This window comes from Chinchilla lanigera, unplaced genomic scaffold, assembly GCF_000276665.1.
Source record: "Chinchilla lanigera isolate Chin_1 unplaced genomic scaffold, ChiLan1.0 scaffold00093, whole genome shotgun sequence".
Taxonomy (NCBI): domain Eukaryota; kingdom Metazoa; phylum Chordata; class Mammalia; order Rodentia; family Chinchillidae; genus Chinchilla; species Chinchilla lanigera.
In genome coordinates, this window is record NW_004955494.1 from 3991591 (window position 1) to 4008937 (window position 17347).

Here is a 17347-nt window from a genome sequence, read left to right on the forward strand (position 1 = left end):
GAGGCGGGCGGCGCCCGGGCCTGCAGGGTGGTGGCCGTGTCCTCCGCGCGCCTGTGCGCGCGCTACCAGCGCGGCGAGTGCCGGGGCTGCGACCAGCTGCACTTCTGCCGCCGGCACATGCTGGGCAAGTGCCCGCACCGGGACTGCTGGTGAGGGGCGCGGGGCGCCCTGGGCCGGGTGGGGACTTCTCCCGACGGGACGGGCGGGCCGCAGGGGACCCCAGGCTGCTACCGAGGCCCCTTCTGTGTCCCCACGGGTTGTTTGTTCGTTTTGGGGACCAGATACCTTTGTGTAGCCCAGGCTGGCCTCGAACTCTCTGCGAACCTCCTGCCTCGGCTTCCTCAGTGCTAGGATTCCAGGCCTTAAATCCGGGTTAAGTCCGAGTTCACTTCTTCTCAGTGCCCCCTGAAGGGACATTTGAGAAGCTTGGGAGTTGCTCGGACCTTTTGAACCTGTGTAGTGTAGGGGAGGTTTTGCAGTGTGCAGTTCAAACCCCGGTCCAGTCTGACCCCAGGAAAGCGAGGCCTAGGGGTCGGGGGAGCGAAGTGCTGAGTGCGCACAGCTGGTGATGCCAAACGCCCCTGGGGCCCACTGTGCCGCCCATCCCGCGGGAGGGGAGGGGTGGCGAGGGGAGGGGCGGGGTGACTTGGCTTTAGATCATGGGACATGAAAATGACCCTGGGAAGGGAGTTGCTTTAGTCCAGCTTTCTGATTATCTACCAGTAATCGTTCACCTTCACAAGTCGGCTGAAAGCTGGCCCCTTTCTCACTGGCTTTGATACAGAGCTTGAGGGTCGGGGATATAGCTCAGCGGCACAAGCGCCTGTCTGGCAAGCACAAGGTCCTGAGTTCGATTCCCGGTACCAAAAAAAAAAAAAAAAAAATTGATTCAGAGCTTGGTGTTCTTCTAGGTCCACCTGCAACCTTTCCCACGACATCCACACCCCTGTCAACATCCAAGTTCTGAAAAACCACGGGCTTTTTGGCCTCAACGAAGCCCAGCTTCGGGTCCTGCTTTTGCAGAATGACCCCTCCCTTTTACCAGAGGTGAGCTGCCACCCTCCTATCTGTATTGGTTGCAAGTGTTTTCTTCATTTACTTTGTGGCTTTTGATCTTACATGTAGCTGCTTGGAAGCAATCTGATTTAGTGTTAGATCCTTTAAAAATACGCAGTATAATTGCTATGATGGGAAAAGTAGCCTGTTTCTTTCTGCTTAGACATACTCAGAGAATTTTTTTCAACAGTGTAGTAAGACTCCCAAGAGGCAGTATTATGAGACTACCAGTTAAAAGTGTCATTTTCTAATCCGGCACCACGATTCTATGATAGACATTCCCAGGTTGCTAGAAGCAGGGTTGGAAGTGGGGAAGGAGAGGAGACTTCTATTGGAGATGGTGGCCCTGTGTGAGCCAGGTGTGTGTGGGGGGCGGGGGAAGCCACAAGGCTGGAGGTGTGACTTGGAGCCTCAGTGGGGACAGCAGAGGCCACCTGGTGGCAGCAGGACCCATACCCTGAAGGTCATCGAGAGTGGATCTTGGGAGCTAAAGGGTTCTTGACACCCTGCTTTGTGAATTTCTTTGAGCTTTGCAGCCAGGTTTGTGAGGTCTTGGCTGGGAGCCTCACGGCTTCCAGCCGTGTTGTGCAGAGTGTGTTTTAGCAGCAGCTGCACCAGGTTGTCCCTCGAGGCTGGGACAAGGGCAACTGCTATGTGCTATTTGCCGTTTAATTTCATGATATTTCTAGATTTACAGAAATGTAACAGTTTTATATTGTCAAGCCTACTGCATCTTTTTCTTTGTGGCTTCAACCTGGGTGTCTTAGTTACTTTTCTAGTTGCTGAAACAAAATGCCCTTCACCCAAAGTGAACGGGGGAAAGGTTTATTTAGCTCTCAGTTTGTGGAGGTTTCAGTCCATCATGGGCTGGCTCCAGGGCAGGGTTGCATGGCCGAGGGGCATTGCAGAGGAGAAACAGTTCATGGTAGGCAGAAGGTAGCAAAGCAACAAGGAGCGACCACAGCTCTTTCTATCCCTTGTATCTTATCCAGGCTACTTAAAGTGGGTAGCACTCATACCCTTAATCCTACCACGTTCGATCCTAGCATTGCACCGTGAATCAATCCCAGCATCACACATTCTATATTTAGCTACCTCTGAAGAAGCCCCACTTATGATTGCCTGAGGCTTTGGGGGACCGTCTAGATACAGGTCACAACACCAGGTGTCCTGGGTCCAGCCTTACTCCAGGGTTCCCTGAGTCCTTACCGTAGGAGCTCACCCCATCAATTGGGTCTGGAAGTATGGTTGTGTGGCACAAATCATACCCAATTAGGGACTTAGACTCTTTCTTGAAACGGCCTGAGTCAGGCGTGGTGGCGCATGCCTGTAATCCCAGCACTTGGGAGGCTGAGGCAGGAGAATTGTTGTGAGTTTGAGACCAGCCTGAGTTACAAAGGGAGCTCAAGACCAGAACTGCACAGTGAGACCCTGCCTCAAAAAGACCAAAAAAGAAAAAAAAAAGGGCCTGATAATTCCTTTCACCATTTTCTAAAACACAGGGCACAGTAAAAAAGATAAGGGATAGTTTGTAGAATATTATGCTGCCACATTTGAAAACTTAGATGACATGGACGTGACTCTAGAAATTAGGGCTCATTAAAAATTGATTCAAGGGGCTGGGGATTTAGCTCAGCGGCACAGCACCTGCCTGGCGAGTGCAAGGTCGTGAGTTCGATTCCCGGTACCGGAAAAAAAACAAAACAAAAAAAAATTTGATTCAAGAAGAAATAGAAAGCCAGAATAGTCATAAACACTTTTAAAAATAGAAGTGTCAGGTAAACATATCCCACAGCATTAGTCTCCTACAAGAAAGTATCAGGTTGTCTGGGTGAGGTACATGCTGTAATCCCAGCACTCTGGGAGAAAGAAGCAGGAGGATTGCTAAGTTCCAGTCCCGTCTATACAATTTAGTGACTTAGCAAGACCTTTTCTTAAAAAATAAAAATAAAGAAGGACTGGAGATGTATCTCAGCGTGAAGGCTTTGGGTTCAATTGCCAGCACAAAAGAGCAACAAAGTAACAACAAAAAACCAACATGCTTGTGTGGTTTTACCGGTGCTATCAAATATTTTTTCTTTATTGAATAATTGACAAATCAAAATTGTTTATTTCTGGTAGACAGTGTGATGTTTTGATGTATGTTTATATCATGCTAACTAATATTTCCATCACTTCATAGCTATCTTTTTTTGAGTAATGAGGACATTTGGTATCTATGTTAGCAGTGTTCAGATACAGCATGCATTATACACTATGTTGTAATAAACTGTACTCATCCTGCTGTACATAAGGTCTCCAGAACTGACTCATCCCAACTAAAACTTCATACCCTTTAATCTGTATCTCCCTATTCCTCCCCCTGGGTTCTAACAGCTCTCTAAAGAACAGATTGTTATAATTTTTGTACTAGATTCTCCTCAATCTTCTACGTATTCTGGAACAAGTCTCCTACTTGTTAATGAAAATCGTTTATGTTTTACTAAGTAAGTCCCTGTGCCCCTTACTCTTTGTTCTTCTTGTCTTTTTCAGATAAGCTCTAGAAGCACTTACATTCCTAAAACTATTTCAAAGAAGGAATGCAATTTAAATTGCATTAAGGGCTGGGGATTTAGCTCAGCAGCAAAGCGTCTGCCTGGCAAGTGCAAGGTCATGAGTTCTGTTCCCGGTGCCGGAGGGGGGGGGGGAAATTGCATTAAAATTGAGAGTTCATTTCAGGAAATTGGCACCGCATTTACAGATGGAAGGTTTTGGTTGTAAGGTGGTGATCTGACTGTATTCTTGTTGTACCATTTAATACCTGTTGCATAACATCTCACTGTCACGTCAGTGAACACCTCTGTCCCCTGAGTATATCTAAGATGATCTAGAGGTTAGATTGAACTGCTTGATTTTATGTCAAGAATTTTTTTAGCGGCAGTGCATTGCTAGGGTGACTAAACATCCCCACTTGCCCATGGCTGAGAAACACTGGTAAAGTGAGACTTTTATGGGAAAACCTAGAGAGCTGTAGTTCCTGTTGTGTCACATCAGGAGGCATAGAAGGTCTCTCTTGCCATTTTTCTCTTGTTTTATTTTTTAGTAGATGAGAAACCAGAGATTAAATTTTATTTTTCCAAGATGCTTCATAATTTTAAAAAATCGTATGTCTCTCTCTGTGTGTGGATAGATAGATAGATAAATAGATAGATAAATAGATAGATATTTTGGTGGTGGTAGTACTGGGGATTAGACCCAGAGCCTTTACCCTGAGCTACACACCCAGCCTTTTTTTTGCTTTTTCAGTTTTATTTATCTTCTAAATTATTTTTTCTTTAGTGCATGTGTGCTGTATGTAATGATCCTAGTAATCATGAGGAATGTGTATGTGTACATAATATATCTGAATTCTTTTTTCCCCTTTACCTCCCTTCCCTTCAGCTCTTCTTCTCTTCCGCATTTACAAAAGCTCTGTATCCATTTTTTCTTTCCATTCTTTTATTGAACATCCTTTTCTGTTTCTTCTTTTCCCTCTCCACCATCCCTTGTTCCCCCTCCCACTGAACAAGTTCTTCTTCCTTCCTAATATCTGTCCTCCATTTATACTTTGGGTTTCCTCACCCAAGCCGCCATCTTTCTGTGGCGTGAGGCTGTCTGATGCTTGGCTTTGAGAGGACAGCCTGCTGTGTCGTTGTGAAGTTCCCTGTACACATCTCCTTGGCGTGCCTGGGACAGGCCAGTTCACCGTAGCTGTCCCTCATGACCCTTGTCTAGGTCAGAAATGACACATTAGTGCTCCCGGTGGAGGTTGGCTTAGTTGAAAGTAGAGCCTGAGGTAAGGATTCAGGCTCAAGTGAATTGCTGAGGGAGGGCTCTTCAGAGAGCCCTGGAAGGGAGAGACAGAAGCAGGACGTGGGGAAGGAAAGTGGACCAGGAGGGTAAAGCCTGGCCTTGACTTGATTCATGGGGGCCTAAGGGGTAAAAACTGCACTCAGGAATTGCAGGAGCCTAAGGCAAGGACCAGCCTTTTGTATGTCCACGGAAGTCCCTGGCTGGCTCTGCTCCCTAGCTTTCGGGAGGAGAGCAGGTTGTCTTCATGTCTAAGGTCCGAGAGGGGCAGCTGTGAATTGTTAGCAGCCAACGCCACAGCAGCTGGGGCGATCTGAGGGGACATTAGTACAGTGAACTAGCCATTAGCCTTTCGCCCTAAGATTTTAACAGCCATGAATGATCAGAAGATGCCATTTATATCAGGGAGATGCAAATCAAAATCATCCTGAGATATCTCCTCAGCCTGGTTACAATGGCTGTTGTTGAAAAACAAAAAAATAAATGCTGGTGAAGGTACAAAGAAAGAGGAATGCCCATGCGTGGTTGGTGAGAGTGCAAAGTAGTGTAACCATTATGGAAAACAGCATGGCAGTTTCTCAGAAAACAGAACAACCATATGGCCCACCAATTGCAATGCTTCTCTCTCTCTCTCTCTCTCTCTCTTTCTGTCTCTTTCTCTCCCCCCCCCTCCGCTCTTTCTTTCTTTGGTTTATTGGGACAGGGCCTTCTTACATAGTTTAGGCTGGCCTTGAACTCATGCCAGTCCCCCTGCCTCAGCCTCCTGAGTGCTGGGATTATAGATGCATACCACCACGTCCTGCTCTACCACTTTTTAAACCACTTCTGAAAATCCTCTTGACTGAGTGTCTTTAGCAGGTATGATTTTTTTTTTTTTTTGCAGTACCAGGGATCGAACTCACGACCTTGCTCTTGCCAGGCAGGTGCTTACGCCACTGAGCTATATCCCCAGCCCCTTAGCAGGTATGATTTAAAAAAAAAATACAGTGAACGTTGCTGCCCAGTGCCCTTCAGCAGAAAGCAGGCTCATAAAAACGTTACGGTCTACCTTGTTTACCAGCTCTATCCTCACGCGACTCCGGGCTCTTTTCCAAAGTCAAATGGTCATAAAAAGTAAATGTTTTCAATTGATTCAGCGCATTGAAACAGCCAGGAGAGCACAGCTGAAGAGGTCTTCCAGATCGGCTTCAAAAATGGGCAAGAATGACGGGACAAGTGTACTCAAAGCAGGCGGGGGAATATTTTGAAGGGAATTAATGGCAGTGCATCTTTTACTGTAATATATATATATTTTTTGAGACAAGGCCTTGCTTTGTAGCCCAGGATGGACTTGAACTCACTGTGATCCTTGTGCCTCAGCTCCCCAAGTGTTGGGATTACAAACTGTGCCACCACATCCTGCTTAATTTTTAAAATTTAAACACGTATCATATTTTTTATGACACCTTAATATGTCTGAGTTGTCAGGTGGGCCACTTACCCCCGATCTGCTGTTTATTCACAATGGATACAATTGCACATGTGTACCAAGATGCCTGGCTGTAACCCGTCAACATGTGTCAATTAAAGCATTCACAGAAAGGGTGCCGTTTAATGTCCACTTCAGTTGGAGAAGCTGTGGTTCCTCCAATGAAAAGATACTGTGAAAACTGGTACCTCAAGCGCCGCCTCCTTTCCTACAGGTCTGTCTGCTGTACAACAAAGGCGGCGATCCCCTCTACGGTTACTGCAACCTGAAGGACAAGTGCAACAAATTCCACGTCTGCAGAGCCTTTGTCAGGGGAGAGTGCAGATCCCAGGCCTGCACCCGGTCCCATCAGCTTGTTCACGCCGCCGCCCTGAGCCTGCTGCAGGACCAAGGACTGAGCATCCCAAGTGTTGTGAATTTTCAGATCATCGCTGCCTACAAGCATATGAAGCTGCACCAGAGGCTTGAGCAGAAAGGTGGGCGTGGCAGAGGTAGACAGGGGTGGTCCACAGGGAGGTGGGTTTGAGGTGCTGTGCCATAAAGAAATCGGGGCATCCCTTGAAAGGGAGTGTGAGGATAAAGGACTTCCTGTGTTAGCTGCGACTTTGTCTGTGGGAATTGTAGGACAGTCAACATTGTATTACTTAGAATTGTGGTCTGAGTGAAGAAGGGAAGACAGATTCTGCCTAAATGTTTGGACAGTGTGACTCCTGGGCAGTTAGGAGGTCAGGAGGGAGGTGGGACAGTTTGAGGGCTGGGAAGAGCAAAGGGAGATGGGGTGGAAGCTGGACATGTAAGGATAAGGAGGGATGACTTCCTTTTATTAGAATTTTTGGGGTTTTTTTGCAGGGGTACTAGGGATGTAGCCTTCACAGTAAGCTACATCCCCAGCCCTTTTTTAATTTTTAATTTTGAGACAGGGGCTGGGGATATAGCTCAGCGGCACAAGCACCTGCCTGGTAAGCACAAGGTCCTGAGTTTGATTCCTGGTACCAAAAAAATAATAATCATAATTTTGAGACAGAATCTTGTTAAGTTGGCCAAGGTGGAACAGAACATGCAATCCTCTTGCCTCAGCCTCCCAGAGTGCTAGGATTACAGGTGTGCACTATGACACCTGGCACTTTTTTTATTTTTAAGTAATTTCAACCACATCACTGAAAAATTTGTAAACCAGACTAGAAATAAAACTTGAGTATGATTCTCCTTACTGTAATCCACAACAATTATTTTAACAGCAGCACTTGGGTCCTGTTCCTATGGAAATACTAATCTAATTGTGTTTCAGATAGCATTAGTTTTCTATCTTAAATTTTCACTTTGTACAACACCATCTTCCCCGATTGTTCTGTGTTTGTGTACACGTCGAACCGAGGGCCTTGAGCATTCGAGGCACATGCTGCACTGTGGGGTTCATTCCCACCCTCTAACATTTTTTAAGGCTTGCACAGTGTGGTTTGGTGTTCTTTTAATTACTTATTTTATTAGATTTTCTCATAGTTGAAAATATGTTTGTGGTGGGTTTAGGAGAATTGCTGGCTCCTAAACTACCTTCAGCTGGCTGTGGTGGCGCATGCCTCTAGTCCCAGCACTGGGGAGGCTGAGGCAGGAGGATCACAGTGAGTTGAGTCCAGGCTGAACTACATACCCAGAGCAAGACCCTGTCTCAAACAGACCACCACCACCAACAAAGAAAACTGGGTTACCAAAGTCAAAGGCTCTAAGCTCTTAATACAGAGTTTTCTTGTGTGGGGATGTTAGTGGTAGACTGCAGATTTGAAGTTGGGGAGGGTTCTGCATAGACAGTAGCGGCTGTTGAGGGACCCCTCACTGGGGGCAGGGACCCTCATTCTGGGTCCAGGGGCGGCCACTGTCATCATGTGGTCTCCTTCAGTGACCCTTTCCCACGTAGGAAATAGTGACTTTCTGCTTGCTAATACGCCATTTGCAATATGTCAATCATAATAAATATATCAATTATGTATTTTAATCCAGAAGACACAAACTCTCAAAGCCCAGGGTGCTGGGAGTCTTGTGTGAGTCATATGAGGCGTGGGGTGCTAAAAGGCTGCTTTGGGAAAGCGCTTCTCTTTGTTCATCGTAGATGACTTGGCTGCCGCCCCTGAGCATCCACGGAGCCCTGGGAAACGAGGAGCCGGCCCGGCTGGGGCTGCGGAAACCAGGCCTCCTGCCCCTGTCGCTGCTCAGTCGGCCCCTAGGCCGCGCCCAGGTAACCCCTGCAGGGCATCGGGGCCGCCGGAAGCGGCGCGTCCATCCAGGAAGATCTGAAAGCAGGGCTTCTGCTGCGCTCTGCAACCGCGCATTCCTTGGTCACTCGCTGGTGCTCTGATGACACCTACCTCAGCGATTACAGACGGAAGGGAGAACATCCACCGGGAGGAGACGGATGGGTGTGTGGGGATGAGGCTGCATGCAGAGCTGACAAAAAGAGGGCACGAGTTGAATGCAAAGCCTCGGGGTGTTCCAAGCGCCTTCCCCGGCCTGCGGGGGGGAGCTTTGCCAAGGGTTGGTTTCTGCAGACCTCCATTCGCTGCCATCCATCCGCAGTCACGGTTTACACTGTGATAATCATACACAAGTTTTTACTTAGCTGTTTCAGAAACGTCTTTCCATGTTTGTTCACATTTACACATAATCTTGTTTTATGCACACATCCATTAATATATATCCTAGTTTAACTACCTTCTCTTGTTCTGGCCTGTTTCAATTCTAACAAATTTTAAATGTAACTCTTTATAAAATCTGCACAGTATTGAATTTATAAAACCGTTCCTTCCTTTTGCTTAGCTTATGGGTGCTACATAACAATATCTTCTTCATAATATTCAGAGTACCTGCATCCTGTAGGCATTGAATGCATTTTCCACATGACCTTTTATTGCTGAGCCTCCCTCTGTGCTAATGTGGGGTGGCCTTTAATAGTCTCAGGAGGGTATCAACCATTCTGTGTGGGTGAAAGCCAAGTTTTGGGGGTCCATCCTCAACCAGCCCCACAAAGCAAATAGTCTTGGGATTCTCAGCAGAGATTTCTACCTCACCTCTTTACTTTTCATCTTTTATTGCGCTTTTACCAAAGCCCACCTGCTATAGTTTGAAAGATGCGCACGCAGGTCATCTGTTCTCCCACATTGTATCTTTTCTTTTTGTGGATGGGGATGGACCCTCAGAAATCTATATACTCACCTTCATTGTGCTGACTTCACCTTCCTGTCTGACCCCCACGCCCTGTGGGATTCATCAGGCTATGCAGAGATGTGCTGAGCTTTGTTTGTATCAAGGTACCATAGCTGATGCAATGCTCTGTTGTGCTTGTAGTAATGTCTCAAATGTCACTGGATAAAGTGCTTGGAAAAAAAAAAAAAAAACTGTCCCGTAATGACACAAAATTTAAGAAATAGGGATAATATAGTGAGTTTTTGTATGGCTGGGTTTATTTAATTTAGGGAAATTTTATCATGAAATGTTCTTTTCTGTTGGGAGAAAGAATGCAAAACTATCCTTTCTTTCTTCCTTTTTTTTTTTTTTTTGTCTTTTTGAGGCAGGGTCTCGCTCTGCAGTTCAGGCTGGCCTTGAGCTCACTTTGTAGCCTAGGCTGGTCTCGAGCTTGCAATGATCCTCCTGCCTCAGCCTCCCAAGTGATGGGATTACAAGCATGCACCACCATCCCTGGCTAAAACTGTCCTTTTCAAAGGGAGAGATTCTGTGTTTTCCCCTAGTGGACAGTCCTGACACTGACAGTGATCTTTTTACTTTGGTTGTCAGCAACAGTATTTCTGAAAGCCCTTATGTTCTGCATATTTTGTTTCTCCTCCTCCTCTTTTTTTCCTAGTTCTGATTTTTCCTGGTATTTTTCTTTTCAGCACTAGTGCCTTACCACTGGGCCACCCCCTGCCCCAGCTGTGGTGCTTTTTTGAACAGTATTTTTACATTTTATTATTATTATAATTTATACTTTATCATTTTACTATGATGGCTTTTTGTTGTAACCAGCTTCAAGCTTTAATGGAAACTGCATAGGATATAGACACATGTCCTTTACATTTACATTATTGAGTTCTTTTTATATATCTTACAATTATGTTCTTGTGTATGAAGTTATTGGCTCTCTGTAACCGTTGTAATATTTTATTGAATTCTGTAATACTCCATTTTATTTGAATTGTGTTGGCATTTGGTAAAATTGTTTCACATAATCATTCCTCTGTATCTTTCTTTTACTTTCATCTCATGATCCAGCCATGAGAGAATTTCCTTTTAGAGCTGGAGGTGTTTTCTTTGGTCATTTATCGGGCTTGTGCGGTGAAGCTGCGTGTCTTGAACAAGATTCTACAAATTTATATATACTGGGTTGAAATACAGATTTTCATACAGTATTCTTTCACTTTTTATTTCCTCTTTTTTTGGAAGCTACCAGCATCAAGTCATGTGGCTAGGGACAAGCCAAAACCTGGCCTGTTGTCCTGTACCCTTCTTTCTCCTGGCCATGGTGTCAGGTTGGTTACCCAGTGTTGGAGGGGGTGTTGCCCGCAGGAAACTTCTCCAGTGTTAACCCTGCTCTGCCCTTTTTTTTTTTTTTTACCAAACCAGGTCTGCTATTTGCCCCAGGACTGGTAGGTTAGTTGGGAGCTCAGGTACCGAAGGGCAGGAAGCCAGCCGTGACTGGAAGATAGGGGACTCACAGCGGTCTTGCTGGGAAGCTGCTTTGGGGATTTAGTTTTTGCAGGTGGCTGATGGGTGCTCAAACAGGTGGGTCTCTCCTCACAGCCAGGGGTATGAATAATGCCTGCCTAGTGCACTATTTCCTTATTTCCTCAGGCTGACCTTGTCACCATTAGTTATCTGGGGCAGAAGGACAGGCTTGAGGAAGTGGGGTAGCTGCCCAAGGCACCCTTGCTCTTACGGACTCCCAGTAAGAATGGAAGCACCCTTAAGGCTCCTTCCCTTCCTCTTGGGTCACACTGCACTCCTCTAGTATATCCTCACAGGTGCCTAACTCTGCGATTTTCAAGTTTCCTGCTGTGGGAGGTTTCTGTAGGAAGTGGCAGGTGGGCTTCTTGCCCCATATCCATAATGATAGCCTGGCCTCAATTTGCAATAAAATAAGGGCTTGTGGGTTTCCTGGGTCTCCTTCTCCTGTCTTCCATCAAGTTGTCGAGGTGATCTTTTAAAACCAAACCTATTCATATTGCTTTTATTCTGCTGAACCCTTCCTTGGTCTCCATCCTGTAGGGCAAGAGTCCTAAACTCAAATCAGTCCTACAGGGACAGGAAAGGGGAGTTGAAGGGATGACACAGACTGGATGGAAGAGGCGCAGGAGCATGAGAAAGTGCTGTAGCATCTGACATCTAACGGGGGCCGCGGCCCCCTGCTTTCCATCCAGTTGGTCCTATTGTTTGACTTTTCCAAAGAGCCCAGAAATCTGGATTTTTATAAGGGGTTTCTGATTTTAAATTATTCACTTTTAATTGAGCTATGTCTCTGTCTGCTTCAATATCTGGCAAAATTATAATCTTCAAAATACTGGCTAGCCTTGCCAGATCCCCAGCAAGGCGGCTGGTGCGGAGGTCGTGTGGTGCCAGCCCCGTGCTTACTGCATTGCACTGCAGTGTTTTCTGATTTTATCCCCTGGCATAAAATTGATCAAAAGCATTACCTGTTCTTCCTGGTAATTCTAATGCTTGGAAGAAAGACTTTTTTTTTCTCCACATAGTGAGTTAAACTCTGTATCTGAATCTGCTTGAATAAGTATCCTATTGTTTGGTCTTCTACCTCCATTTTTTTTCAGAGTCTGAAATCTTTTTCTGCCTAATGAGTGTTTTATATAAGGAAAACATCTTTTTCATGGCTTCCGTTCGATTGTCTTGGTCTAAAATTAACTCTTTAAGATTTATACCTAATTATTTCCATCATGGATTAAGTCTCTTCATTATTGATGTGTTTCTTATTTTTTTCATTTTCCTTTGTTATTATTTTCGTCTAGGTTTTATAAATCCTTTATTATGTTAATTCCTCCTTCTTGAGTATTGTATATCTATATTCTCTTCAGTTTGGGAATCTCTGTCTTTAGTTAATTTTTAACGTGTTTATTTTTTGGTGAATAGTTACTAAGGAACTACTTATTTTTTCTAAATATAAAATCATAGCTGAAAAATGATTTTTCTTATGTATGCTTATTGTTTTTTTGTTAAGTACAAAATGTGATAAAATATTTTTTGATATTTCTTTATTAAGTATGAAGTTAGTTGTTGATTTTACATAATGTTCTTTTTTAAAATAAGAGAAATAACATCTATTGTTATTTGCTGGAAGCTAAAAGCTTGATAAAATGAACTGGCATCTTTTGATATAATCATACTTTTATCATTTAAGTCACCTAATGTGATTGCTTATATTAAAGGTTTTTATAGTATTGAAACATCTTTCAATTCCTAGATAAACTCTACCTGATTAAGTGTTCTTTTAATGTATATTTTTCCTACTTGGTATACATCTATACAAGCAGTGATAAAATTTATTATATTTTATGTATCCCTGTAGTAATTTGATATATGGTGAAATATAAATTTTATTCTAAGTACTGTCTGGAATTTTTATAAATTGATTTATAACGTTTTATTTTAAAAATAGTGTGTCATTATGTCTTAAATTTGTCTGTTATGTTTAAAATCAAGCCAGGAAACATGGGCAGGTGCTGTCACAAAGCAGCTGGTCCACTTTTCCTTACCGATCTGTTTCTCTGTGTTCACATTGCCCCTCAGCCTTTCCAGGAGTTGGGCCTTGACACCTGCGTCCTGCTTGCTGGAACTGTCTCGCTTGGTTTGTTTTAGTCCCTATGTCTCCAGCCCAAGTGCCCACCTACACACACTCAGCTAGAGCCACCCCCTGCCTAGGGGGCACTGTAGGGAGTCAGGTACTTTGCCATGCTGTTGGATTCCTGATCTCCACCTCAGTACCAGCGGCTGAGATGGCTCCTGCTTTGGAAATAGGGCACTGCTCCCGCAGAGGAGGCTGCTCCTGCGGGTGTCTGGGTGACAGGCTATACATCAGCACAGCTCCGACTGCACAGCTGGGCCTCTGCCTGCTCCCCAGCAGGTAAGATTCAAGAGCATTCAGCCCGTCCAAGTTGGGGACCCAGGTCAGTGAGCTCTCACACACAGTGGAGAGATGGCTCAAGGTGCAACAGTATGTGACACCCTGGTCCCATAGCATGTAACAGTAAAGATGCATCTCTTACGAGTTCATGATAGTTTTGGCTCTGATGCCTGTCATTTCTTCTCTTGCGTCCTGGGTTGACAGGGTTGTCTGCACCTATGCTGTCCTCTCACTGCATTCATCAGAGCAGGCTGTGTGGCCATGCTGTGTTTGACAGTGAGTGTGATTAACCCCCATGGAGCGCCACTGCAGGTCACACGCCAAGCTTAATGCCATGGAGAAGGCGTCCGTGGAAAGGGGCTGCAGTGTTTTTGTCTTTTGTTCTTTTTTTTACACAGGGTCTCGCTGTGCAGTTCTGGCTGGCTTTGAGCTTACTTTATAGCCCAGGCTGGTCTCAAACTCTTAACGATCCTCCTGCCTCAGCTTCCCAAGTGCTGGGGTTATGGGCATGTGCCACCATGCCTGGCAAGGGGCTGTGTTTTTTAAAATGCAGTTGCTATGGTTTGAATATGGTTAGCCCCCCTTGGAAACTCATGTTGAAATTTAATCCCCATTGTACAATATTAAGAGTCAGGACCAGATGGGGGCCTTTCGGAGGTGATTCGGGCTGGGGATAGCGGCATGTGCCTGTAATCCCAATTATCTGAGAGGCTGAAGCAGGAGGGTCTTGAGTTTGAGGCCAACCTGAACAACATAACAAGATCCTATCTTGGTTTTTAAAAAATGGTGACTGGGGCTCTGTTAACCCATTCATGTGATTAACGGACAAGTGGGTTAATGGGCTAATGAGTTAACTGGAGAGAGGGTCTGCTATGAAAGCCAGCTTGGCCGGGTCTCTCTCACCCTCTTGCCATGGGATGCCCTGTGCTGCCACAGGATTCCGCCAACCAGAAGGCCATCCATGCCACTGCTCAACCCTGAGCCGGAGCTGGAGCCTAGATTAACTTCTTTTCTGTGTAATATTTGTCTAACGCATGGTATTCTGTTACTAGCAGCAGAAAAATGGACCGAGACCAGAGTCCCCTTCGAAGACTCTGGGGGAGCCCTTGGGCTGCTCTGGGAGGAGCTCCCTGTGGGATGCTGTGGAACCGTCTCTGAGGTTTGGCTTTGCCTCAGACAAGGTATGGCAAACACTGCCAGTGTGCTGTCAGCAGAGGGCAACAGATACTCTGGAGTTCTGCCTTCTCCCAGGGGACCTACACCGGCGCTGGGCGCCTAGTTCAGACCAGGCCGGGTGAGCGGCAGAGAGGACCGTCCCGCAGGCAGAGTATGGTGTAGTCCAGGATGACCACCTGTGCGGAGGGGTTTCCAGGATGTGGGGTGCAGCTAGGGCCTCTGTGCCCCCACATTTCATCGGCAGTAGAGGGTTGGTGTGAAGAGGAGGCCGGCTGAAGGCTTGTGGGGAGTGTTTACAATCCCTGATAGGGTCAGCAGAGCCTGGGAGGTGGTGTGTGTGTGTGTTAGGATAGGAAAAGCTTATAAAATGCTTGCATTGTACATAGAAAATACTTTTTTAAGTGTTCTTTTGTCATTAAAAAATGGAGATATATACATCTAAGAATATATTTGATGACCTTGAGGATAACTTAACAGATGCCACTGCCTAAGTTATTACAGAAAACCAGATAGAATCAAATGCCGTTGGCCTAATAAAAATACACAAAGGAACAGTCAAGCCAATGACAAGAAGAAAACCGAACAGCACATCCGAAACAAGGTAGCAGGAGTGGCTGAGTGTACTGCTATGGTTTCGATGTAGTGTGAGTTCATCCCCGAAGGGTCCCCGTATTGGAAGTGTGTTCTGCAGGATGGCAATGTTGGCAGGTGATGTGGAGCCCTGGGCCACGTGGGACATCCTTGCCCCAGCGAGGGGTCGTGGGTCCCACTCTCTTTCTGGCTTCTTGGCTGGGAGATGTAATCTCTTCTTGCATGTGCTGCTGTGGACGTGGGGCAGCAGGCTGGGGTCATCACCAGATGTGAGCTGATGCTGCCACCGTGATCCTCCAGATTTGTGAGTTAAATAAGTCTCTCTGCTTTCTGAGGTTGTGTATCACACCTGTTATCCCAGCACTCTACAGGCTGAGGCGGGAGGATTGCTTTGAGTTTGAGGCCAGTGTGGGCTACGTACTGAAATCCTATCACACCCTCCCCCCAAAAAAACCAAAATCAGGTACCTCATTATAGTAACAGAAAACTGACTAATCCACCTAGCAATCAAATACATAAGTATATGTATATTTTAAATTTTATTATTTTAATCAGATTAGAAAACAAGAATGAACAATGTCCTGGTTATGCACTGCCTCAATCTGTTTTTAGTTGCATGCTATGAAAAGCAATTCCAGTTTAAGAAAAGAAAGGACTTTGGCTGAGACAATGACATGCACCTGTATTTCTAGCTACTTGGGAAGCTGAGGCAGGAAAATCACCTGAGCCCAGTTGATTTTCTCAGGTATTTTATCACAGCAGTAAAGTGCTGCCTAATACACCCTCATCTGAGGTGAACTTATCCAATGCATGGCGAGGATTTAGAATGACAAATGCCTACTGCATTTCATTACTTAGGCATCCTAATATCGTTCTGCACAGTTTCCCCCTTTTTCCTTCAAAAAAGAGGTAGGGGGTTTTCTAAACATTCTTAATAATATTTTTAATAGGGTAAAGAAAACCAGAATAAAAGGTTTGCACATGAGTTTGTAGAATAACCAGAGCTAAGAATAAACAACTCAGGCCTGGAATGTAGTGCAGTGGTAGAGCGCTTGACTAGCATGTGTGAGGCCCTGTGTTCGATTCTCAGCCCGTTAACCACAACACAACAAAACCAAAACATCCCTCAGTTCTGGTGAAAATTTCAGGAAATAGCTACTTTCATATGGTACTGATAGAAGCATATTAGCAAATTCTTTAACTCCAGGTGGATGTAGATTGAAGATTTTATGAATTCAAGGAATCAAACCAAAATCTGGTAGAACCATGAGAACTCCTTGGCTTCCTGTGGTTTGTGTAATTTTTACTCATCACTGTTGCTAGGGCAGACCTAGTAGCAAGGAAAGCCAACTTCCACAACCTGGCATGAGGCACTTGCAGTGGAAGCGGTAGCGGGGAGTATGGTCTTACACACGGGCACATGGGCCTGGCGTCTGAGTTTCAGTTGTGGCTCTGCCTCAGTTTATTGTGTAACTTTGGATGGATTGAAAAATCCCTGCAAACCATTTTGCCATCTGTGAAATTGGACTAAGTCTGTTCCCAGAAAATGAAATTCATTTTATGATGGTATAGGGACTGAATGGTCCAAAAAAGAGATGCCGTGTGTTTTATTTGAGACACAACTACTATATAGTTAACGGTTCTCAGGAAGAAAGCTAAGTGTTTGCCTAAGAAAACTCTGGGGCTGAGAGTGCTATCTGCTGTCTGGATAAACCAGAGACCCTGAAAAAAAACAAAAAACAAACCAGAGACCCGGAGAGCGAGGATGAGGGATGGAGCGGGGAGTGGTGCTGGGGTAGAAGAAATGCGAATGCTGAGGCACTCCGGAGTATTCACAAGAAGGGAAACACACTATGCAAAAGGGCAGGGAGACACAGGTCCAGGGAAGACAGTGACACCTGAATATAGCCCGACAATAAGAAAAGGAGGTTGGTATTTATGAAAATGTGTTTACACCGAAAGGGAAACTTATGAATATGGAACATCACATACAATAGAAAGTCTTTCTACTTAGAAAGCCCATGAGGAGTAAATTAAATCAAAATAGGGACAGAAGTGTTCGAATCACCTGTGATGATGATACTATGACTTGATACTGGAGTCTGGGATGGGGC

General features: G+C 45.3%; 1 protein-coding gene across 1 annotated transcript; it reads left to right on the top strand.

Annotated features, from left to right (window-relative positions):
• Zc3hav1l (zinc finger CCCH-type, antiviral 1-like) lies at positions 1 to 9894 on the top strand (the record flags this gene model as incomplete). The annotated part of the gene is given in 4 exon segments (XM_013504910.1): positions 1 to 149; positions 912 to 1047; positions 6567 to 6828; positions 8457 to 9894. Coding segments are annotated over 4 exon segments (732 nt in total), but the record flags the coding sequence as incomplete, so codon positions are not given.
• Between the last annotated feature and the right edge of the window lie 7453 nt (positions 9895 to 17347).